Source organism: Erpetoichthys calabaricus, chromosome 8 (assembly GCF_900747795.2).
Source record: "Erpetoichthys calabaricus chromosome 8, fErpCal1.3, whole genome shotgun sequence".
In the NCBI taxonomy this organism is placed as follows: domain Eukaryota; kingdom Metazoa; phylum Chordata; class Cladistia; order Polypteriformes; family Polypteridae; genus Erpetoichthys; species Erpetoichthys calabaricus.
The window spans coordinates 2,972,005-2,998,751 of record NC_041401.2 but is presented as its reverse complement, the minus strand read 5'-3'; the positions used below and the strand labels follow the sequence as shown (position 1 = coordinate 2,998,751).

General features: G+C 43.3%; 1 protein-coding gene across 1 annotated transcript in view; it reads right to left on the bottom strand.

Annotated features, from left to right (window-relative positions):
• The window catches only part of LOC114655300 (transient receptor potential cation channel subfamily M member 2-like), a 74,679-nt gene that overhangs the window by 37,466 nt on the left and 10,466 nt on the right, over positions 1-26,747 (bottom strand). Inside the window, 4 exon segments of the mRNA XM_028806193.2 lie at positions 68-133; positions 135-237; positions 12,325-12,413; positions 19,883-20,063. Coding sequence (XP_028662026.2) covers positions 68-133; positions 135-237; positions 12,325-12,413; positions 19,883-19,981 — 357 coding nt within the window. The 5' untranslated portion in view covers positions 19,982-20,063.

Here is a 26,747-nt window from a genome sequence, read left to right as displayed (position 1 = left end):
GAACCTCCTGGATGGTAGCAGTGCTCAGTCCCAGAGAGAGATGCCAGATATTTAGGGCCCCACTCACCCTGGCATTGTTTTTCCCCAGGCTGGTAAAGGTCATGGTCCCAAAGGCATCAGTGGGCACTTCACGGGGTGTGCGTCTTCGGGTGCCAGTTATCACTGGGTGATCCTGCATAGTGGAAGGCCTCTGAACTGTGAGCACTCTTCAGGTAACCACACTTGCAGATTTCCATCCTAGAAGAAGAGGAAAACGGCAGATGGCAATCATCAATGAAACTTCAGCTTTATTATATAGAGCCCTTCCTTATGGACCACCATTTCAAGACACTGTATACACACACACACACACACACACACACACAGAGGACAAATGTATTTATAATTATAACATAGTTAGGTTAAATTACTTACTTTGGGTCAAATAATAAGTTAGGGGAAGGACTCTGCCTTAACCCCACCCAAATCCACTAGATCACTAGATACCTTGATATAATTTTCATCATGATATCAAGTATTTATCTTAGAATACGTTCACTTCATGATATTTAGAATGCCATGCGGTGATCGCTGCCTGCGCCTCCTCTCAGTGCAAGAGGAAGTCAGTTTAAGAAGCACAGACCAATTAACATGGCTCGGGGAACACTTAACACAAAGCATTTAATGTGCTACATACTGTAAATTTATGACGGAGTTTGAGAAAATCTTGTAAATTAAAAATTCATTTTAAAAGATGAAGTTTAGTTTACCACATTCTACTTTAATGACAAAATAAACTACGAGAATAAAGTGGAAATGTCGAGAATTTTGCCCGTATTTTTTTTTTTCACCGTGGCCCTAATACGCTTCTGTAGGAGTTTTTTTTCAGTATTGTAATAAGAGAATGAGAAAGACCGTACTCGCATATGAAAACGCTTTTCTTCCACAATCAATCAATCAATTCACATTGGCGACCGGTCTCAACACCAACATGGAGGTGCGGAGCAACAAGCAGGCAGGCGTCACCTCTGACCTCACGCGAGGGCGGGAAGACTTGGAACTGGCGCCGGTGGGAGTGGAGTCACTGTTCCTGTAGGGGGCGGTAGCTCACTAGTTGGAATAAGTTCTTTTGTCATTGCAGCGTTTTAAGTAACCGAAGACTATATATATACTAGCCATGTGCGTCCAACTACGTTGCGCGTGTTTAAGTTGTCTGTGAAGGGCTCCCTGTTTAAAACGCGGCTCCCAGTCATGAACTGGGCCCTTTGTTGCACAGCATTATGATTTTTTATAAGGGAAACAAAATTACAAAACAAAACCCTTGGACATTGATTCGATAGGAACGGCCTACTCGGAATCACTGTCCGAATAGTAATTATGTGGTGGTGTAGGAGCATTTCTGCTTCTCTCTGTTCACAGTCCGTCTCGTTTTCACGACGCTGTCGTTTCCTCTCACGATCTCTTCTCAACCTTTCTCCAATCTTGCAGGTTGCTTTGTGGCAATCCAAAGAGTAAGGAAGAACCAATGCTTTTTTCTTGAACTCCAAACACAGACTGATGGAAAAATCACAGAAGTGTGTCCGACTTATATGTTCTATTTAATAAGGACGCGCACAAAAAGGCGAGCTTCAAAACGGCAACCTCAATTGAGAGCGGCGAATAAACGCGTTCGTAGATAATTTAGTTCAAATGGCTCTGGAATATGTGAAGAGCAACAAAGGTGCAGATCTACTCGTAGTCGAAGACTACACATTCAGAAAAGAGAAAACTATCAATGGGAAACACATCTGGAAATGCACGGAATATAGGATTGGAAAATGTTTGTCTCGCTTAGACGTTCATGCATTAATTAAGTGGATGTTTTGATATCTTTGCTCTCGCCTTTTTATACGTTCAATCATTGCCTTTGGGTAATACATTTACTGTAATAATTTTGTTGCGTTTCCCTTTATTTGATGTGTCCAATTGAGGTCGCCCTTTGAAGCTCGCCTTTTTGTGCGCGCCTTATTGAAGGATACCGTGTCGGTTGAACATGAATTCGCGGACAAAGATCAAGATCCAAATGAAGATTACATATAAAGATTAGTTAAAGCACAACAATTTGTTTAGTTTGAATGTCTGTGTTTTGAGGTGTGACTGGAGTACTACAGTCTTCAGTACTATCAGCCTGGAGGAGATTTTTAATGCAATGCCTATGTGTTAGCTGTCTCTCTACTGCCATCTAGTGCTTCTTCTAATTCATTCGCGGACAAACAAAAATCAAGATCCAAATGAAGATTAAATATAGAGATGATATTAAAAGGTGATATCCCTCCCATAGTGATACGGTGGTAACAATCACATAAGAGAAAATAGCTTTCTTTACTGATGATTTACGCGGCATTACAGATGGGAAGCCATAGCAAGACAAGTACCAAGGTGGGATCTTGATCTATACAGTCTGCCATTTTTCGTTGCTGCGCTGGAAGGATTCTCAGGACCAGATGACATTATCACCCAGCCATCCATTGGCTTCAAAGTGTTTGGCTGCTGTCCAAGTCTTTTATATTGTCTTCTCCCACGTGTAGGCCCTTACTTGCAGTAGGTTCCAAACAAGGGAAGGAGAGGATTCCATTTCATCTCTAACATACAGAACTAGTACAATGTCTATTTTCGTAGTTGTAATTTTCTCTCTGCAAATGCTTGCCTAGCAGTTCTAAATGCTGGGAGCCCCTATGTGCTAACTTTGGACTGCCCTGTACATGCGAGAGGATTTCTAAAATAAATTTTGTACAGAGCGCAGCGACATTAAACTTATATTCTTATTACAGTCGCCCAGCTGCGTAGTGATGGACGACTGGCGAACGCTTCACTGAAAGAGCCATTCAAAAGCGCGAATCTTATGTATCCGTTTGCGATCACGAATTAATCGATTCACTGGAGCTGAACGGGATGAAGCAGTGGTGCGGGCAGGTGTGGAATGCCGCAGCTTAGCCTTGGAGACTAGAGTTTAGTCGCTGTGTAATCAGTGGTCCTTGAGATGGATCTGTGTAATCAGATGGTCCTTGTCTGAACTTATCATGACTTACAAACCAGAGTGCACATTAAGATCTCAAGATGCCGGTCTGCTTATGGTTCCAAGGATTAATAAAATAAACAATGGGAGGTCGAGCTTTTAGTTACAGGGCCCCTAAACTGTGGGGTGGTCTGCCTGCGACTATAAGAGATGCCCCTTCGGTCTCAGCTTTTAAATCCCGGCTGAAGACTCAATACTTCAGTTTAGCACACCCTGACTAGAGCTGCTGATTAACTGTACAGACTGCATCCTTGTTGTTAGTCATTAGCACTAAAACAGAAGTAACATGATAGTTAGAATTGGATACTGACCCTCACCTGTTCTGTTTGTCTTCTCGGTACTCAAATGTGGCACTTGGTGCCACGGCCCACCTGCCAAGTTGTTCTGCCTGCCTAAGGTAAAGTCATCCCTGATGGAGGATCACAGGAATCGTGGGAAAGAGGGGTCCTCTCATCAGATTGGCTGGCCCAACACTGTTTCAGCCATGGAATGGCCAAATGGGGGAGGCAGCTTGGTGGCTGAGGTCTCCAGGAGTCTAAAAATTATCTAAATCTTATTATGTGATATCATCTACTGTAAATTCTGCTCTGTACTTCTAAAAAATTTTTTATTTTTTAATGAGGATTTGTTCTGCTCTGTGTATTGTATTGTATTGACCCCCTTTTTCTTTTGACACCCACTGCATGCCCAATCTACCTGGAAAGGAGGCTCTCTTTGAACTGCCTCTCCCGAGGTTTCTTCCATTTTTCCCTACTAGGTTTTTTTGGGAGTTTTTCCTCGTCTTCTTAGAGAGTCGAGGCTGGGGGGCTGTCAAGAGGCAGGGCCTGTTTAAAGCCCATTGCGGCACTTCCTGTGTGATTTTGGGCGATACAAAAATAAACTGTATTGTATTGTATTGTATGGCCACTTTCACCCCGCTATTTATTGATGGACTGGGTTCCCTCACCTATTAGGCCGATGAGCGCTGCTCGCGTACGGCACAGGCGGAGGACCCGCAGCTCAATATATTGATACAGGTCCGGTTTAATGCATCGCTTAAAGAACATGGATTTTTTTTTTTTTTTTTTTTTTTTTTTTTTTTTTTAAACGTCATCTTTACTGCTCCACTAACTCCTCTCCTACCCGGAAGACGTAAAACCATTGCACTAAACCCGTCCTTCCTAGTTCTGCCATAGACATGCCCAGCATCAAATGAATTAAAAAAAAAAAAAAATAAAAATAGTTGGTTCTCCTTTTTCAACATCTGCAGTTCAAACCCTACACTGGTGCATCATCTGTCTGGAGTCAGCATGCGCTCCCTGTGTTCTTATGGGATTTTCTCCTGGCAGGCTGCTATTCTTCCCATTCCCCAAAAGGTGAGTGTTTGAGTCTTAAGGAGCAAATAAATTAAATGAAGATAATTAGTAGCAAAAACTAGTCACTAATTAAAGAAAAATAGTTAGATTGAAAACCTGTACCCACTGCGGCTCTCCAGAATCTGAGCTGACCACCCCGATATACAACCTCATTTCCAAAAAAGTTGGGACGTTGTGTAAAAACAGAATGCAATGACTTGCAGATCTCATAAGCCCACGTTTTTATCCACAATAGAACATAGAAAGCATATCAAAATGTGTAAACTGAGAAAATGTACCATTTTAAGAATAAAGTCATTTTGAATTTGTTTGGCAGCAACACATCTCAAAGAGAGTTGGGACAGGGCCGTGTTTATGTTTACCACCGTGTAGCATCCTCACCTTTTTTAAGACCAGTCTGTAAATGTCTGGGAACCAAGGAGACCACTTGCTGGACTTTTGGGAGAGGACTGTTGAGCAGCTAGAATCCAATATCAGAAAAGAATGGGACGTCTGTCATCTTTTTCATTAAATGTTTTTAACTTGTGAAAGGCCTGACTGCAGGCTGGCCAGGTCAGCACTTGGACTCTTCTGCTATGAAGCCACGCTGTTGTAAGAGATACAGTATGCAGTTTAGCTTTATTTTGTTTAAATATGTATGGCCTTCCCTGAAAAAGACATTGTGTACCTTTCAGCACTAATGGGGCCTTTCAGGATGTGCCAGCTGCCAGTTCCATAGGCACTAAAGCACCCCCATACCACCACAGATGCAGGTTTTTCAACTGATCGTTAACAACAAGCTGGATGGTCCCTCTCCTCTATAGTCCAGAGGACACAACGTCCACATTTCCCAAAAAGAATTTCAAATTTCGGTTTGTCGGAGCACAGAACAGTTTTCCACTTGACCTCAGTCCATTTTAAATGAGCTCTGGCCCAGAGGAGATGGTGGCGATTCTGGATCAAGTTCACATATGGCTTCTTCTTTGCATGATAGAGCTGTAACCTGCATTTGTGGACGGCACAGTGGACTGTGTTCACAGACACTGATTTCTGGAAGCGTTCCCGAGCCCGTGCAGTGCTCTCCACGGCAGAATCGGGTTCGTTTTTAAATGCAGTGCCCCCCGAGGGCCTGAAGATCATGGGCATCCAATACTGATTTTCGGCCTTGTCCCTTGTGCACAGAGATTTCTCCAGATTCTGGAAATCTTTGGACGATATTATATACAGTAGATAGATATTCAAAGTTTTCACAATTTTACACTGAGGAACATTATTCTGAAATTTTTCCACAATTTGCAGACGCCGTTTTTGCCGATTGGTGATCCTCTGCCCAGCTTTACTTCTGGGAGACTCTGCCTCTCTGAGATGCTCTTTTTAAACCCAGATGTGTTACCAACCTGTTGCCAGTTCACCTAATTAGTTTTACAAAATGTTCCTCCAGTTGTTTCGTTTTAACACCATTTACTTCTCCAGCCTTTTGTTGCCCCTATCCCAACTTTTCTGAGACATGTTGCTGCCATCAAATTCAAAAAATGAACTCCTAGTTCTCATGAAATAATAAAATGTCTCACTTTCAACATCCAATATGTTTTCTGTGTTCTATTGTGAATAAAATATGGGTTTATGAAATTTGCAAATCGTTCCATTCAGTTTTTATTTACATTTTATACAGTGTTCCAATGTTTTTGGAATTGGGGTTGTAGATAGCAGATGGGCTCACAAGAAGTGCAGGCCACCAGACCCCTCGCCTGTCTGTCACATGGAGAGGCAGACCAGTAAATCAGAGAGAAGAATAAAAAAATGACAACCTGCATATGGCAGATGGCACCTCATCTCACTTTAGTTGGCAGTCCACATAGTGAACAGCAAGCACCCGTACGAATGTGCCAGAGACTGCCTGCAGGGGGCACTGCTTCTCTGTCTGCCAGTATCTTCTATATAATACGCCAGCACGGCTGGCTGTCTGTCCAGGATTTTAAATCACCTGTCGTCACAAATCGTTTGAACTGTTGACCTGAAATTTGGTACTCATACTATGTGACGTCTACTATCCGCTTTCAGGGAGTAATAAATAATAATTATTATTAATTTTTTTTTTTTTTTTTATTGTAGAATCAACTCTCGGCAGCAGCCAGCAGGGCGCCATTCTCATTCCCTACCACCTTCGCCATCACTTCCCCTACCTCTTCATATTTTAAATCATTCTTGAGGCAGATTGAAGACTTGAGCGCCATCTTAAGTGAAAAATTAAGAAAAACGTACTAAGTAATTGCAACACAAACATCGACTTCATCAGTTTTAACGTGAAAAGATGGCGACGAAAGAAGAGAAGAAGCAGGCTGCTAGGGTGGAGAAAAGAAAAGCCGCTCAGGAAATGCATCAACCTCTGAACAAATGAATGATAAATGTACAGAGAAAGAGGAGGAAAACTAGGAGTCAAGTGGATTCACTGCATGTTATCATGCAGTGTGCCAATACTGGTTTGATAGAACACCTCCCATTGAGCTTACTGGTACATGAAAGTTAAAGGGACAGGCACCATAGACATTGGCCATATTCCAGATGCGTCCTTTAAGTTGAAAATTTCATTTATGTGTTGTGTAGACCAAAGCAATCTGCAGCAGGGGGTTTAGTCTCTCCTGTGTCTCATCATCCTCTCCACACAACTCTCTTAAATGTCCTCCTTGAAACTCAAACACCCACCAGGCTCCCCTGAATCCAAACAGAATTTCCTGAAATGCTTTGTGTCTAAAACTCAGCCAAACATTCTGCACTTTGTGCCTTTTATTATGAAAAGCGCTAAATAAAGATGTACTGCCTCGGGCTCCACTGCTGCGGTCAATAAAGTGAGGATGCGATCTGTGAATTGGGTTTCTGCCGTAAATCTGTTTAGCTATTGCTACTACAAAGCTCTTTGAGCTCATTTTAATCAAGTCAAGTTGGGGAGCCTGCACTGGTACAATACGTTGCCACCACAGGTAGGTAGAGGAGCCAAAGATTGTATTCAAGTAAGAGTAGCATTACTTCAAAATAATATGACAAGTAGAAGTAAAAAGTAGTCATCCAAAAAATTACTCAAGAGTAAAAAAAGTATTTGGTGAAAGACTACTCAAGTATTGAGTGACTGTTTGATCATAATAAATCATTTTTTATAAATGCTGTAATAAGACAGACAAAAATATAAAATAATTTGCAAATTCTGATGTTTCCAAATAATAAAATAAATGAGTAAAAATAAATCACATCTTTACAAAATAAAGATGCACAAATAACACAAAGTTCCAAATCTGTGTTTTTCACAACTAAGCTTTTGAAGCCGATACCTACAGTAGGTAACGTGTATGTCTGAACAGTGCAAACTACTTACAGTGACGAGATCTACTGTACACTGACAGTACAATACTGCATATTCACTTGCCCTCCAAATAGCACAGCTGATACAAAATAACATTAGAACAAGGCAGCGTGTGCACATACAGTACAAGAAGTCTCACTTTACCTGGCCAGTCGTGGATAGCCGACACAATCCGAGCGCAGCAGGCCTGCCGTGCATCAGAGACCTGAGTTCAATTCCCCGCTGGGGAGAAAGTGTTATTTTTTGTTTTCCTTTTTAACCTCAAATGGACATAAAATTTATAAATTGGTATGCACTGTCAGTTAATGAGATTGTTATATTTTCATGTGGGATGCTCCTTTTAAAATATTTTTTTTCTTTACAATTGAGACTGCAATTAACATGAACAAGTGTCCTTATAACTGTTATTTTTAAGATCCATAAGACACAGACAGACAGAGCACTGCGTAACAGAGAGACAGAGAAGTCACTAGATATATAAATAAACAGGCAAGGCACTGTATAATAGATATATATATATATATATATATATATATAAAAACAGCAAAGGGGATAGATATACAGATAGATAGGAAGGAAAGGCACTATATGATAGGCAGACGGGAAAGCTGCTATATAATAATAAAATTACTGTTATTACTATATAGATAGACAGAGAGTTCACTGTATAAAAGACAGGCAGAGAAAGCACTACTAAATAAAAAAATGGTACAGTACAGCCTTTTTATTAATCAACAGATACTTTAGGAAGGCAAGCAGACAGTGAGAGTACATGTAGATGTGAAAAGCACTAGATAGGCAGATAGATATGGAAGGCACCATATAACAGATACAAAACTGTCAGGAAAAAAAACAGTATACAAGTAAATAATATACAGGCAGAGAAACCACTAGATAGGTAGATAAATAGGCAGATAAGACAGACATTATATAAGACAGATAGGAAAGGCACTATATACTAGGCAGAAAGGGAAACCAAAAAGTAATAATACTAATACTACTACATACAGTAGACAGGGAATTCACCATCTAACAGGCAGACAGCAAAGGCACTATATAAGAAAACAGAGAGAACGCACTACACAGATCTCAGCATTAGCAGTATATTAGGTTTATTTATATTATACTAGGGGGCTCCGCCCCCTGCTCACTTCGCTCGCCAACCCCTGGCGTTGGGTAACCCGAAATACATTGATGCATGTATGAGATAGATTGGAGTGTAAAGGTGTAGATGACGCACATAGGAAGTAAAGAACCCATAGCATGGTACATTATAAAGAAATATTCCAATAAATCTTTGTAAACAACATTTGTAGTAAAGATGGTGTGTTGTCCTTGAATGAGTTTTCCTTGGTATGGAGTATCTATAACTTTAATGTCAGATGAACGCCGAACTCTTGAGAAGGCAACATAAAGTTGTCCATGTCCAAATACAGGCTCAGATAGGTATATGCCAACTCTGTCCATGGTCTGTCCTTGGGATTTGTTGATTGTCATGGCAAATGCAGGTTTAATGGGAAATTGGCGTCGTTTAAGTGTAAAAGGTATTACAGACGCGCGTTGTAGGCGCCTGCGTTCATTGATTTTATCCAGGCGGGCTCGTTTTTGTATCTCCGTCAGTCGAGCACTGTCGTTTTGAACCCGTGCCTGCTTTGCGACGCGCATTGTAGGCGTCTACGTTCATTGTATCTGTCCATGCGGGCTCGTGTTTGTAGCTCCGTTAGTGGAGCTGTATAGTTTTGGAGCCGTGATCGTGACTCCATTAGTTCTCCATTGTTTACCGTTAGTAATATGAATAATTGCACTTACTGTTAATACGGGGCATTTTTTGTGCTTGTACTGTTAATAATGCATCACTGTAATGTGATTCACTTAGGCTGTATAGTTTGGATGTGTGAGGATGTCGTACGTTCAATACGGAGCGTTTGTTTATTCTTATTACGTGTTGTATGCGTACTATTATGCTGTGTATGGTGGACCTTTGTGGACTCCGTACTTTTTCCCGTTTCACTCTGGGGCGGGGGGCTGAATCCTCTTTTTTGTGTGGCTGTGTCATTACCTATGGGCGCGTTGCCTCATTTCTTATTTACGTTAGTTGAGCTAATATTATACCTCTGGTGCCGTGTGTGTGTTTCATGTGGTAATCATTGTAGGCGCATGCGCCCTCTGTACGATCTCGGGTTTGACTATGCTGTGTTTTGTGGACGTTTGGGGACGCCGTACTCTCTCCGGTTTGATTGTGGGGCAGGACGCCGAAGCCTGTTGTGTTTGTTTTATCTGTGAGTACTCATATTATCGTATTACTGTAATGTGATTCACATATGCTGTGGAGTCCGTATCTCTGGGGCTTCTGTACCATCTTGGGGGTCTGCCTGCGGTGTGTTAGACGCACGTTGTAGGCGCCCGCACCTTCCGTACTGTGTCGGGTTTGACTATGGTGTGTAGTGTGGACGGTTAGAGTTCCGTATTGTCTGTGCTCGTTGCTTTATTTCGTATTTCCATTAGTTGAGCTCTTTTGGTTTTGGTGGTGTATCAGAATTCGCTTGCGGTGGTGAGCTATGGTTCAGAAACGCGTTGTAGGCACCTGCGCTTTCCGTACTCTCTCGGGTTTGATTATGCTGTGTGTTGTGGACCTTTGTGGACTCCGTAGTATTTCCCGTTTCACTCTGGGGCACTGAATCCTCTTTATTGTGTGGCTGTGTGCCTCATTTCTTATTTACGTTAGTTGAGCTCCTTCATTATTGAGGTGTGACTCCTTCATTCTCAGTGGATCAGACTTAGTGCGCAGGCGCCGACCGCGAGCGATGTCTCCTGCGTCCATATCCGGTTTATTCTTGGTTAGTAATATGGATAATCATACCTACATACACACACACAGCATGTATCAGATTTATGTCAATAAAATAAATGAAAAATGATTCAGTCTGTTTATTATTCAACACACGCTGCATGAAAGCAAGAAGTCCGTTAGAGTACATATAGATCTGAAAGGCACTAGATAGATAAATAGGAAAGTCACTGTAGAATAGATGCTCTTGGGATGCCCTTTTTAAAAACATTAAAAGTTGAGACTGCAATTAACATGAACAAGTGTCCTTATAACTTCTTATTTTTAAGTTCTGTAAGACATACACTGTCTGACAGATCATTGAATAATGCACAGACAGAGAAGTTACTAAAGATATAGATAGATGTGAAAGGCACTATATGACAGGTGCTGCAGAAAGGCAAGCAGGCAGTGAGCGTACATTCACATGTGAAAGGCACTAGATAAACGGATAGATAGGGAAGACACTAGACAGATACATAACAGTATTAGTTATATAGTAGTTTTGTTTTATATATAATGTATATGTATTTTACAACACAGAATTATGTCAAAAATAAATACATTAAATCATTTATCAATTGACACACGCTGCACGCAGGCAAGATAGATTGTATACAACAGGCAAAAATAGCGACCACTTGATAACAGTATTAGCTGTAATCAATGAAAGCACGAATTAACAGAAATAACCGCGATTGACATTTTAAACTTAACGATTTACTTAAGATAAACGCCCCAGCACGTCTATGAAGGCAGACGCTCACTGCAGGCAGAGCGTCGAAAAGTGCAGAATAGCGCCCCCTAGAAACCGAAGTGGCAGAAAATAGAGCGCATTGGCAGTGGTTTAGCACTACCATAGAGAATGAATGGGAGACGGTTTAGGGAGTTTTAGCTAAAGAATACGTGGCTGCCGTTTCTGGGCCGTGCATGTTTGGAATACAGCGTATATAATGGAAAAAAAAAGTAACAATTTGAGTGTTACCCAATGTAGCGGAGTAAGAGTAGCATTTCTTCCTCACAAATGTACTCAAGTAAAAGGTATGGTGCAGTAAAACTACTTTAATTTTTTTTAAAAAGTTACTCAAGTAAAATGTAACTCGTCACTACCCACCTCCGGTTGCCACACCCACCATAGCTCCGGATTCCGGTTGGCAACCCCCCACCCCAGACAGACCAGTCCCACCCTCCGGAAATGACCCCCTATCTGCCGCAGCCGGGTGTGATGTGGGCGACCCCTTGGACTGGTCCAGCCACTCGGGTCCCCAACAATGAGGACCTTGCAAGCTGGAACAAACTCGGGGAAACGCGCCAGATGGCCGTAGTGCCGTAACTGACCCTCCCTCACCGTGCAGGTCAGGTGCCTCATTCGGGACTCCATGAGTAACACAAAGTCAAACCAGCGGTACCCAAGGACTTTCCAGAGAGACGCACATGAAGGAGTCGAGTCTTAGTCTCAGGTCACTGGAGAGTGTCCATGTCTCACAAACCATATAGCAAGACCACTTTTATGTATGATAGAAATAAATACTGTTGTTATTGTGTGTTGCAGCTGGACATTTGTGGAGTTTGTCACTTGTTAACGAGACTTTGGCCCAAGCACAGGGGTCTGCCCACAACCCCACCCCTGTCCCAAAGTCAAACTTTAGAATCTCACAGTCACGAGCCCCTTTAACTCACTAGCAGCCTCCCCACCCCGCAGCACAGCCATGCTGCATCAGAGCGGGACAGTCTGCACAGGACAGCGAGTGCCCCTCCCCAGGCCATTACATACCCTTGAGGGACCCCCTCCTGCGGTTTCTCCACATAGTAGATGCACTGCTTCTTGCGGATGTTCTCCACGATGAAGTCATTGCCGTATTTCTGAAAGAAAGAAGTCAGATGGATGTGATTTGAAAAGGCGGTGTGCACCAGCCGGCTCTTCACAATTGTCTTCTCCATGGAGAGCTGGTCCCCTCCCCTGCCCTCCGTTCCTGTGCTCTGCTCTGCTCGCGCTGCAAGATGAATCCCCTCACAGCCACTGCAGGATGACGACAGCAGCGAGCAGACAGAATGGACAGGGAGTTGGCCTTAAGTGCTGTGCATCCCGCTTCTCTGTCCGTCAATGCCAGAATCCCATTAGTCAATCGCCCAGGCTTTCTAGTGTCCTGGATTAGATGATAAGCCCACCTCCCTGCCCCAACTCCCAATCATGGAATATAATAAATGGTTTGACATGACAGAATATTAATGAAGGCACTCCGAGCTCAGCCTGCAACTCCCAATTCAGATCACTAATGCAGTGTAACAGGACCCCCCAGCAGAGACACATTAGGCGATTTAATACTCCCACTTACCTGAACAGTGAATCTGTATCCCAATTCAGCCCCCCCACACCCCCCACCTTTTGTCCACCCAAATACAATTCATTAATAGCCATCTGAATTTCATCTTAAGCTCCGAATTCAAATCAGGAGACAGGACCCCCAGCCGATACTCATAAGGTCACTTACATGAACCACCCGGTTACACAGGTCACCCTGCCAGTCCCTCTCCAGCGGAGATATCACATCAGCTACATGAGCCCCTTAAAAAGGAGGCCAGTCTGCCTCTGTCCCATCCGCACATGCTCACTTACACTGTTCCTAGACCCCCCTACGAGAAACAGGCAAAACACTCTTACCTAGAAAGTAAATCAGCACCCCAACCTCAGAGCAACCCTCCGCTACCCCTTCTAGTATCACGAGCTGTAATGTTACTGATGGCAATTGGAATTTCATCTGGATAGATAGATGATATATATAGTGCCTTTCACATCTATCTATCTATCAATCATATAGTGCCTTTCAAATCTATCATATAGTGCCTTTCATATCAATATATCATATTGTGCCTTTCACATCTGTCTATCTATTATATAGTGCCTTTCACATCAATCATATAGTGCCTTTCACATCTATCTATCATATAGTACCTTTCACATCTATCTATCTATTAATAATATAGTGCCTTTCACATCTATCATATAGTGCCTTTCATATCTATCAATCATATAGTGCCCATCACATCTATCAATCAATCATATAGTGCCTATCACATCATATTGTGCCTCTCACATCTATCTATTATATAGTGCCTTTCACATCTATCAATCATATAGTACAATTCATATCTATATATCTATCAAATATTGCCTTTCACATCTATATATCTATCATATAGTGCCTTTCACATCTATCAATCATATAGTGCCTTTCACATCTATATATCTATCATATAGTGCCTTTCACATCTATCATATAGTACCTTTCATTTCTATCTATTAATCAATCATATAGTGCCTTTCATTTCTATCTATCAATCAATCATATAGTGCCTTTCACATCTATCTATACATCTGTCATATAGTGCCTTTCACATCTATCATATAGTGCCTTTCATATCTATATATCTATCATATAGTGCCTATCACATCTATATATCAATCATATAGTGCCTATCACATCTATGTATCAATCATATAGTGCCTATCATATTGTGCCTCTCACATCTATCTATTAATTATATAGTGCCTTTCATATCTATCTATCTATCATATAGTGCCTATCACATCATATTGTGCCTCTCACATCTATCTATTAATTATATAGTGCCTTTCACATCTATCAATCATATAGTGTCTCTCACATCTATTTATTATATAGTGCCTTTCACATTTATATATCTATCATATAGTGCCTTTCACATCTATCAATCATATAGTGCCTTTCATATCTATATACTGTATCATATAGTGCCTTTCACATCTATCATAGTGCCTCTCACATCATATTGTGCCTCTCACATCATATAGTGCCTTTCACATCTATCAATCATATAGTGCCTTTCATATCTATCTATTAATTATATAGTGCCTTTCACATCATATAGTGCCTTTCATATCTATATATCTATCATATAGTGCCTTTCACATCTATCTATCATATAGTGCCTTTCATATCTATATATCAATCATATTGTGCCTTTCACATCTATCTATAAATAAAATCTATATAAATAAAATGTATTATTTTTATTATTATTAATCATTGTGCCTTTCATATCTATCTGCTATATAGTGCCTTTCATATCTATGTATCTATCTATCTCTATCTGCAAGATATAAAGTGCCTTTCACATCTCTATCTATCTATCAATCATATTGTGCCTTTCACATCTATCATATAGTGCCTTTCATATCTATCTATCTAGCTAGCAGATAGAGATAGATACATAGATATGAAAGACACTATATAGCAGATAGACATAGATATTAAAGTCAGCAGTACAGACACACAGTAGGTCACATGACACACACACCCCCCCTTACTTTGACAGACAGGGGGTCTCTCCCGCAGCAGTCACCTCACCACTATACAACATGCCATGATAAAACTCCATTGAAATCCAATCAATAACTGAGTGTCTTCTTAGGGGGGGGGGGGGGGGGGGGGTCGGGTGGTCAAACCTTGCAGGAGACACCCCAACAACACAGACATATTAGTTAGTTAGCCACATTTATGTGGCAGTTTTCTGGCCTCTTAACATGGACAGTTGGGGAGCCACTTCAACTGACACCAGTGTGCAGCGTCTACCTGGACCTTTACACGAGTCCCACTTGCAGTAGAGGAGTCTCCTACACCCCTCACTGTTCAGACCCCCAGTTCTAACATATTGTCAATAATGAGCCCCCAGTTCTAGCAGATTATTCTCCTAAACGTACACCAAAACACCATAAACAGAATGCCACTCACCTGAGCCCCTCCACTTACACAGGCAGGAGGTCGCCACCCAGAACTCCCCCCAGTGTACAGTGAGTATCTTTAAGCAGACACATTGGGTTTATCCCCAGCTTAAAAAAAAACTCACTGTAACCCTCAACAGAAATACCTTATAGTCATTTGACACCCCCATTGACCTGGACAGTAAATCTGTAGACCACCGCCCACCCCCCACTATAACACGCAATATTACTGAAGTACATTTGAATTTGGCTCCAAACTGAAGCCAGTAATACATTGCAACAGGACGCCCAGCTCATAGACATGAGGTTATACATTCAACCCCCCTAATTTAATACAGTAGTTCATTTTCCCCAACACCTCTTTACAGGTGCTTCCTCAGAAAAGAAAAAAGAAAATTTTCCCCACCTTACTTACAAGTAAAATGTGGTCCATCCCATTAGGAACACATATCATCTCCTACACAAGACCCCAGGTACAGTAAGTAGGAGGCCAGTCTCCTAAATCAGCCCAACTCTACCCCCATATTGGGCAACTCCCATTTGGACAGCAAGTCAAAGGTACAGGGACTGAATAGACCACGTGACACCATTGCCCCTTACTTTGACAGTAGTTGTGCCCCCTCTAGCAAACATATTGCTAGACTATTAAATATCAAATGGCCGAGGTCCAGCTTACTTGTCTGAAGTTATCATGACTTAAACCTGAGCGCACATTAAGATCTCAAGATGCCGGTCTGCTTAGGATTCCAAGGATTAATAAAATAACTGGGGGAGGTTGAGCTTTCAGTTACAGGACCCCCTAAACTGTGGAGTGGTCTGCCTGCTATTATAAGAGATGCCCCTTCAGTCTTGGGTTTTAAATCCCGGCTGAAGACTCACGACTTCAGTTTAGCACACCCTGACTAGAGCTGCTGATTAACTGTACAGACTGCATCTCTGTTGTTAGTCATCATCACTAAAACAGAAGTAACATGATAGTTAGAATTGGATACTAACCCTCACCTATTCTGTTTCTCTTCTTCGTACTCAAATGTGCCACTTGGTGCCCACAGCCCACCTGCCAACTTGCTTTGCCTGCCTAAAGGTAAAGTCATCTCTGATGGAGGATCACAGGAATCATGGGGTAGAGGGGTCCCGTCATCGGATTGACCGTCTCGGCTGTGGAATGGCCAAATGGGGGAGGCAGCTTGATGGCTGAGGTTTCCAGGACTCTGAACAAATCCAAATCATTATGGGATATCATCTACTGTTAAAAATGTATAAGTACGGAGCAGAATTTTATACTGTATTGAGGATTTGTTCCGTTCTGTGTATTGTATTGTATTGACCCCCTTTTTTTTGACACCCACTGCCCACCCAACATACCTGGAAAGGGGTCTCTCTCTGAACTGCCTTTCCCGAGGTTTCTTCCATTTTTTCCCCTACAAGGGTCTTTTCTTGTCTTCTTAGAGTTAAGGCTGGGGGGCTGTCAAGAGGCAGGGCCCGTTAAAGCCCATTGTGGCACTTCATGTGCGATTTTGGGCTACACAAAAATAAATTGTATTGTATTGTATATTGGGTCACTCCCACAGCACCCCACCCCTTTACATATGTGAACAGCAGGTCAGTCCCCAAACCAACCCACAAACCTGCTTTATACTGGGCGCGCACACACACACACACACACACACACACTCACGTCAGTTTAGCATCGTCAGTCCACCTAAACTGCATGTCTTTGAGAGGAAGCCGGGAACATCCAGAAGAAACCCACACAGACACAGGGAGAACAGGCACACTCTGGGCACGGGAACCCTGGCCTCCTTGTTGCAAGGTAGCAGCACCACCATTACTATTACGCCACCATGTGGTCCTGTAGCATTTGCTACTGAAACAGCCCGGAAAACCATCTTCAAGTCAGTAACCAAATGTGGCAGGTCCCGTCCCCACCACAGGCATCACCACATCACCAATATATTTTGACAAGAAAGGGCCATTCAGCTCAAAAAAAGCCCCAAATCTCATTCCTCCAAAATAACATTAAGTTAAGATTTGAAGGTCCCTAAAGTCCTGGGATCTCATTTATAAAACTTTTCATGGATTCAAGCGTGAAAATGTGCATACAGCCAAAAACAGTAAAATGTGATTTATAAAACCTGCCATATGAACATTTCGATGTGATTTACTGTTTATAATTCACAATCACCTTGTAAATGTGCGCTGCTCAAATGCCACCCTGAAGCATCCACATACAGTTCATCCAGAAAGTATTCCCAGCACTTCATCACTTTTTCCACATTTTGTTATGTTACAGCCTTATTCCAAAATGGATTAAATTCATTTTTTTCCTCAGAATTCTACACACAACACCCCATAATGACAACGTGAAAAAAGTTTGAGATTTTTGCAAATTTATTAAAAATAAAAAAACTGAGAAAGCACATGTCCATAAGTATTCACAGCCTTTGCCATGAAGCTCCAAATTGAGCTCAGGTGCATCCTGTTTCCCCTGATCATCCTTGAGATGTTTCTGCAGCTTCATTGGAGTCCACCTGTGGTAAATTCAGTTGACTGGACATGATTTGGAAAGGCACACACCTGTCTATAGAAGTTCCCACAGTTGACAGTTCATGTCAGAGCACAAACCAAGCATGAAGTCAAAGGAATTGTCTGTAGACCTCAGAGACAGGATTGTCTCGAGGCACAAATCTGGGGAAGGTTACAGAAATATTTCTGCTGCTTTGAAGGTCCCAATGAGCACAGTGGCCTCCATCATCCGTAAGTGGAAGAAGTTCGAAACCGCCAGGACTCTTCCTAGAGCTGGCCGGCCATCTAAACTGAGCGATCGGGGGAGAAGGGCCTTAGTCAGGGAGGTGACCAAGAACCCGATGGTCACTCTGTCAGAGCTCCAGGGTCCTCTGTGGAGAGAGGAGAACCTTCCAGAAGGACAACCATCTCTGCAGCAATCCACCAATCAGGCCTGTATGGTAGAGTGGCCAGACGGAAGTCACTCCTTAGTAAAAGGCACATGGCAGCCCACCTGGAGTTTGCCAAAAGGCACCTGAAGGACTCTCAGACCATGAGAAAGAAAATTCTCTGGTCTGATGAGACAAAGATTGAACTCTTTGGTGTGAATGCCAGGCGTCACGTTTGGAGGAAATCAGGCACCACTCATCACCAGGCCAATACCATCCCTACAGTGAAGCATGATGGTGGCAGCATCATGCTGTGGGGAACTGGGAGACTAGTCAGGATAAAGGGAAAGATGACTGCAGCAATGTACAGAGACATCCTGGATGAAAACCTGCTCCAGAGCGCTCTTGACCTCAGACTGGGGCGACGGTTCATCTTTCAGCAGGACGACGACCCTAAGCACACAGCCAAGATATCAAAGGAGTGGCTTCAGGACAACTCTGTGAATGTCCTTGAGTGGCCCAGCTAGAGCCCAGACTTGAATCTGATTGAACATCTCTGGAGAGATCTTAAAATGGCTGTGCACCGACGCTTCCCATCCAACCTGATGGAGCCTGAGAGGTGCTGCAAAGAGGAATGGGCCAAACTGGCCAAGGATAGGTGTGCCAACCTTGTGGTATCGTATTCAACAAGACTTGAGGCTGGAATTGCTGCCAAAGGGGCATCGACAAAGTATTGAGCAAAGGCTGTGAATACTTCTGGACATGGGATTTCTCAGTTTTTTTTATTTTTAATAAATCTGCAAAAACCTCAAATAAACTTTTTTCATGTTGTCATTATGGGGTGTTGTGTGTAGAATTCCGAGGAAAAAATTAATTTAATCCATTTTGGAATAAGGCTGTAACATAACAAAATGTGGAGAAAGTGATGCGCTGTGAATACTTTCTGGATGCACTGTATGAAGCCTGCTATTCAACCTCCTACATATGCAATCACGATGCTGCAGAACTTCACTGGCTGGTAGGGCATCATGACGCACTAAGACTCCACTACTTCCATTCAAGAATATCTGGCTGTGCTCTCCAGCTGTCCACACAAGTTCATGCAGGGCATTAGAGCGCCACTCCTCTGCATTCTAGGGTTTGAAGCAAAAGGTGCCGGTGTCTGAGGGGGTAGCCGCGGTCACCTGGCACACGTAATGACATGGATTGCCGTTACAATGAACAGTAAAGGCCATGAGAAACAAACAACCTGGGCCAGCCAGTTATACACCCCACTTCATATCATCCTAATGAAGCCCCTTTAAATGGACTCTCACACCCACATGTTGATGCCCACCCACCTCACTTCACTACAGATACTCCCATCAGCACCTTCTCCCACTGTTACAATGGCCACCAGGCCAGTCTAATCCAAGTTCAGGTCACTTACGCAAGGCAGGCAGGCAGGGAGTGGACCTTCTTTATAAGTTCCACTTCAGAAGGTCCCACCGAGGCCTGCAGACTTTCAACCACCAACACCGTTTTGCCATTTCATGTTTCGTCTCGTTTTACCCAAGGCAGTTCAGACTGGCCTGCATATGACCATATGTGCCACTGCGCCCCCTTTAGGACAGAAACTACAGAGCAGCAGACCTCCTAATATTCAGAATCTGACGGCCAAGCAGACATAAACTCACCACTTGCTCAGTGTTGAAAAGCACTGGCTTTGGGCTGGCACTGGTGATCCTGACACGGCCGTCCACTTCATTGGGGTGAATTTTATTGCCTTGTTGCATGGTGTGCTCTTGCTCTCCTTTTCTCTGGTACACGTCTTTGAAAACGCTTATTCATTTGGCCTCATCTGTGGACTTCTGTCAGCTGTGCACAAAATGGAGAAAAAGAAAACACAAAGTTACAGAACAGAAGTGGTAAGCTCAGTGCCGTGGACTAAGTAACTGACACACAAGCCACCAGCACACCCCCAGAAACCTGAACTGGTCTGGAGTCGACTCGCATCCTGCAGCCCCCACTAGAGACAAAGCTGGGGACCCCTATTAATTATTATTATTACAGACAACACACCCAACCCAGTCCTCTTCATTCATAGACACACAAAAATAAATAAAGCCGGAGTGGTCTCCCCTAGACTTTCTCGCATAGATACAAGGATGGATATTTGAGAAAATCGACTACAGTACTGTAACCCACTCCTCTCAGGACCACCCAAAAAGGCATCAATCGATTACAGCGAGTGCAGAACGGAGCTGCCAGAATCTGAACTCTTTTAGGGCTAACTTTTGTTTCTTTTCTCCCAGGGCTGAATATTTTTCCGGAAACCAACTTTTTTTAAAAAAGAAGAACACAAAGCAATTGTTTAACATATCAAATCAGCAAAAAAATATTTACTTTTGACAAATGTTACTGTCTTTCATGTTGAATGAGCCTGCACACTCTATGATTTCACATGCATGTTACACAGTGAAGTCCTGCCACGTCTGATCTCGCTCAAAGCAGCCAATTGCAGTCATTGCCACGTTGCACTGCTTACCATACGTGTTGCACTGGCGCCTCCTTTTCAATTGTCTGTTGCTGCACTCTCTCACATATATTGTTATAATTGTGTACTGTAGAGAGACAAGTCACCCGTCCGACATCGTGCCATGCCAATGCCACCAGGTTTTCCACCCGCATGATAACCGTATTGTCACCTCTTTTCCTCTTCAGCCTGTGTCTTCTGTTCACCCTCACTGTGCCACAAGCTCCAATTCCCCTGCTCTGTAGCTCTATGAACAATTCAGGTGATGTATAAAAATTGTCCAAATGTACACAACATGACCCAGATGTTCATAGCCCTGAAGCAGCTCCAGCACAACCGGACTTGTCAAGTTCTCTCTTTGAAAGAAATACTTTCCTGTACAGTGGAACCTTGGGTCACGAACATCTCGGCACCACATACAAATCGGGTTATGACCAAACTGTTCACGACCACACACTTGGTTGACGAACAAACCAGTTTCCCTTCCGGTTCGGACGCGCCGATGATTTCCGCACGTGTTCAGTCTCTCCCTGTACGTTGTTCTCAGTCAGACGTGTGTGCATTCGCTGTGAACTCTTTGTGCTCTACAGTATTTCGTGTGCTTTTGCATTCATTTTGCAATAACCATGGTCTCTAAGCAAGTGAAGAGTGGTAGTGATGGTGAGAAGAAAATTGAAATCGAATTAAAGAAAGAAATTATTGAAAAGTATGAGCATGGTGTTCGTGTTACTGATCTTGCCACCGAGTACAAAAAGTCCAAATCTACGATTTCGACTATTCTAAAGCAGAAAGAGGCCATTAAAGCAGCTGATGTTGCAAAAGGAGGTACAGTGTTAACCAAGCAGAGGCCTCAAGTGCTGGAAGAGGTGGAAAAATTGTTGATAGTGTGGCTGAAGGAGAAGCAACTTTCAGGGGATAGCATTTTAATATAATTCATTACATCAACCTCATCGATAAAGCCTGGGAAGACGTCACATACCGGACTGGAAGAAACTTTGGCCTGAATGTGTTCTTGAACAGGATTTCGAAAGATTTGAGCCTCCTGTTGTAGATGGGATTGTGTCCACGGGCAAGAGCATGGGGTCTTGAAGTGGACAATGAGGACATCGAGGAGCTGGTCCTGGATCACAAGGAGGAACTCGCTGAAGTCCAGCAGGAGCAGCATAAGTTGCTCACCGAGGAGCAGTCCTCAGGGGAAGAAGAGGAAAGGGCGGTTATAAAAAGTGATGCGATAAAAAGCCTTCATGGGAAAAATGGAACGAGTGCCAGGATTTTTTTTTCGAGAAGAACCACCCTGACAAAGCGGTTGCAAACAGAGTGGTAGACATGATGAACGACCATGCGGTCTTGCATTTCCGAAAAATTTTAATGCGTAGGAAAAAGCAACTTAGACCGCTATTTTTGCAAAGTCTGATCCACCAGCTAAACAGCTAAAAACACCAGAAACCCAAGAAATCACAAGAGAGAAAACACCTGAAGGAGGACATCCCTCCATCGCGCAGGGGGACTCTCCCTCAAAACTGTAACCTCTTCTACACCCAGCTTCCTCCTCACTTCCTTCATGCCAGAACTCGACTCATGCAAGGTTAGTTTCCTTGGTTGTTTACAGTATGGTTAGTTTTTGTATAAATTACAGATTTTTCAAATTCTCATATTTTTCCCTGTGCTTAAAATTCATTTTAAAAAAAAAGTGTTTACAGCGAGCGCTTCGTAAGGCTGTAGTGTGAACTCTTGCAATGTTAGTTTTCTCTGTTCAAGGTTTTCTCAGTGTTATTACATTTAGTTTACTAATACACAGTACATTCTATGGTTTAATTAACTATATTTGTGCTTAAAAACTTATATATTTACATGCAGTTCACACGGTCTGGAACGGATAATTTGTTTTTACATACAATCCTATGGGGGAAAATTAGTTCGGGTCATGACCAAATCGGGTTGCGAGCAGAGTTTTGGAACGAATTACAGTCATGACCCGAGGTGCCACTGTATATGCGATTACTTTCAGGCAGAAACCAATTGTTTGCTTCTGCCAGTACAAAATCCTTTATGTCATACTTTGTGGGCTTGCCTGGCATTATATATAAAAGTCACATTTTACTGTTTTTGGATGTATGCACATAAAAAGACGTCCCTTTTTAAAATTTAAATTTTTTAATTTTATCATAAATTCATCCACAGACAAATCACGGCCAGGCTGATAAAATTGTTTATATGTTGGTCCCACAATGTCAAGCAGAGGGCTGAACTTTATACATGGCATTATAGCCTGGCTCACCCCTTTAGCATTTGCTTCTGGTTATCACAGAAGTGTATAAAACTTTGGTGCAGCACGTATCTATCACGTGGCATAACCTGTCCAAAGCCACCAAAGGACAAAGCACGTTTGGACCAATGCTCCCTGAAGTTATATCGCCAGTTCTGTCCCATCTCTAACTGTAATGCCACAGAGCCCTTCATCTCGTCTTTTGTTGTGGGTTTCCACTTTGAAAAATGAGAATGCGGTGTAAGCGCAGCCCGCGATTCAAAAAATTGCTCTGCATACCCGTTTGTCTCGTCTGACAGTAGCTGAAAAGCAGCATCAGGAGAGAGCAGCCTGAAGTAGTCCAGCGGCTGGTAATCTGTCGTGTCCGACAGCAAGCCATGCTGTCTTGTGAAGTCCGGTAGCCAGTTTGGCTCCCATGGATCAATGTCTGGGTATTCCTCCCCCACGAACCTTGCCGTAGGTGCGCCGGCTGCGCTAATCTGGCAGCCGATCAGCTGGTGTCTGATCAGCTGATGCCAGTTCCTCACCCTCTTGTGCTCGATCTCCTGATCACTGTCAACAAAATCAGATTCTGAAAAATGCTGCGATAATGCGCAAAGCAACATCTGCTGAGTATTTTCTTTTCTGCACTCACTTCGCTCCCTCGTGAGAGGTCGATGCCATCTTGCCTTTGTTCACATTTCGAAACTTCCGCACACACAAGGATTAGATGCCCGAGTCAATGAGTCTAACATTCCTCCAAGTATAGAAGGAATGCCTGTGACCTAACAGTGAGTTTTGTCGCCATTAACAGCTGATTGTCACCCTTTACCCCTGGATGTTGACTTTTGTTGACATGTGCCCTCAACCCCTCTTCCTCCTCCTCCTTCAGGCCGCTCTCTCCTGATGCTGCCTTTCAGCTACTGTCAGACGAGACAAACGGGTATGCAGAGCAATTTTTTGAATTGCGGGCTCATTTACATCGCATTCTCGTTTTTCAAAGTGGAAACCCACACAAAAAAGACGAGATGAAGGGCTTTGTGGCATTACAGATAGAGATGGGACTAGACTGGCGATATAACTTCAGGGAGCATTGGTCCAAATGTGCTTTGTCCCCTGGTGGCTTTGGACAGGCTATACCGCGTGATGATAGGTATGTGCTGCTGCAAAGTTTGATTCACTTCTGTGATAACCAGAGGCGCCCTCAACCCCTCCTGTCGACATCCACCTTAAAAGGGTTAACTAGGGAAAGAAAATCCGAGCACATCACCCCAGTCTTAGTGTCACTACACTGGTTACCTGTGACATTTAGAATTGACTTAAATCCTGCTGATGGTTTACAAAGCCTTCAATCATCTGCTCCATCCTCTATCTCATAATGCCTCTCACCTTACACTCCAAATCGTAACCAAGAGCTAAATTTAAATGTAGCAAGGCGGCCTTCACCTAAAATTTGCAATAGTGGATCCGATAGAAATTTGCCAGGCTCATATAGTGGAGCACTTAAAAAACACATTATTTCAACATGGCTTTCTCATAGCTCCATTTTAGTGTAACCCTGATATTCTGTACTATCATTAATGGTGGCTCCGCAATCCGTACTAACCCCTACTTTCTCTGCTGTTCTTTTTCTGGTTTCTATGGTGGCGATCTGCACCACCACAACCTCATCAGGGTACCGTGATGTACCTGCATTGATGGATTAAAGGCCAGAAGTCCACATGACCGTCATCATCTTCATCAAGTTCTTCTGCCTGAACCTGAAAACCCTGAGGACTGATTGAGATCACTGATGGTAGGTAGAATGCCCAGTAGGGGCCGAGTGGTCTTGTGGCCTTGGAACCCCTGCAGATTTTGTTTTTCCTCCAGCCATCTGCAGGTTTTTTGTGTTGGTTTGTTTTTCTGCTGCCACATCTGACCTTAACTTATTCTTTATTAAGTAGTATCGACTAATCTTATTTTTATATTTGTTTTTTCTTTCTCCATCTTGTAAAGCACATTGAGCTCCATTATCCAACCTGCTATATCCTAACTACAGGGTCACGGGGGTCTGCTGGAGCCAATCTCCGCCAGCACAGGGCACAAGGCAGGAAACAAACCCCAGGCAGGGCACCAACCCACCACAGGGCGCACACACACACACACACACATACACCCCAAGCACACACTTGGGACAATTTAGAATCGCCAATGCACCTCACCTGCATGTCTTTGGACTGTGGGAGGAAACCCACGCAGACACGGGGAGAACATGCAAACTACTGGAAGCAAACACCCAGGTCTCCTAACTGTGAGGCAGCAGCGCTACCCACTGCGCCACCGTGCCTCCCCTGAGCTCCATCATTTGTTTGAAACATTACGATAAAATTAAAGATTGTAGTAAACCACAAGACAATGATTATATTATGTACATTAAAGAACCATCAAGTACAAATCAAATTAATACATTGGACAATTATAATAAAAAGTAACGTTGATTGCAGCGGCATGAATTCAAAATAATTGAGTACGAGTTCAGGTAAAGAACCACTCTACTTGACCGACCGAGTTAGGACTATCCAGCACAGTTGTGCTCCCCCCTCTTATTAACTGCCAAGAGTAAGCTGACTGACATAACAGGCTCTGTGCGAAGGGTTGACAGTTGCAGGGCATTCAACAAGCTGCCCCCCCCAAAATTTGGCCACAGGTACTTAAATCTCAGGCTATCAGATAGACGAGCCTCTTCACCGTTTGTGAGGTCCAAAGCTCTCATCAGTGGTGGACTGACATTTTGGGGCCCTGAAGGTTGAACTGTTATGGGGACCCCCTTTGAAATCAGCAATGAGATGTAGGTAACCACGGTTACCTTCTTCAGCGAGGTTGTTACCCGACCAACTGCCACAAATTTGTAAAAATAAATGTAACCGCTATATCAGATTTTTGACTAAAATTGATGTGATTGCACTATATTATTCATTTGTCATACTGTAAACAACCAAAACTTTCAAGAATTGCCAAATAAAGTCACTTCTGGGGGCCCCTCCAGTATTAGGGGCTCCAAAGCTTAAGCTTCATTAGTTTCATAGATCGGTCCCTGGCCCGAGACCGGAGTTCATTTCCCAGGTCCTCCCTGCATGGTGTTTGCATGTTCTCCCCGTGTCTGCATGGGTTTCCCTCCCACAGTCCAAACACATGTAGGTGAAGTGTATTGGCCATCCTAAATTGTCCCTAGTGTGTGCTTGGTGTGTATGTGTGTGTGTCCTGCAGTTGGCTGGCACCCTGCCCGGAATTTGTTCCTGCCTTGCGCCCTGTGCTGGCTGGGATTGGCTCCGGCAGACACCCGTGACCCTGTGTTAGGATATAGCAGGTTGGACAGTGACTGACTGACTGACTGTCCCTGGACCCTGTACTGCGGGAAGTTCAACAGCAACCTCTGCCCTTTCTTCTACTAAAACACAACAACACCCCTCCAACACAAAGACACGTTTGGAAAGATACTTCAATCCCAAGACATCAGACAGATTTGGGAGGTCCAAAGCCCCCGTGCTGCCTGATGGAGCCGACGCTGTGCTAAGAATTAACCACAGAGACACAGTCTGGGCTCTTTTTTACTATTATTATGGGCCGCGTTTTTGCCTCTGGGGTGCCCGCTTGGCACTTAGCAATGTCTTTTGTGTTTCAGGTGGCAGGCAGAGGCCACGATGGCCACTTAGCGGTGCCCCCCTATGAAGAAAGACAGTATGCGTCCTTGCCCAGGTAGGTAGTCATGTGGCAGTGCCAGCTGTCCAGACTGCGGAGGACA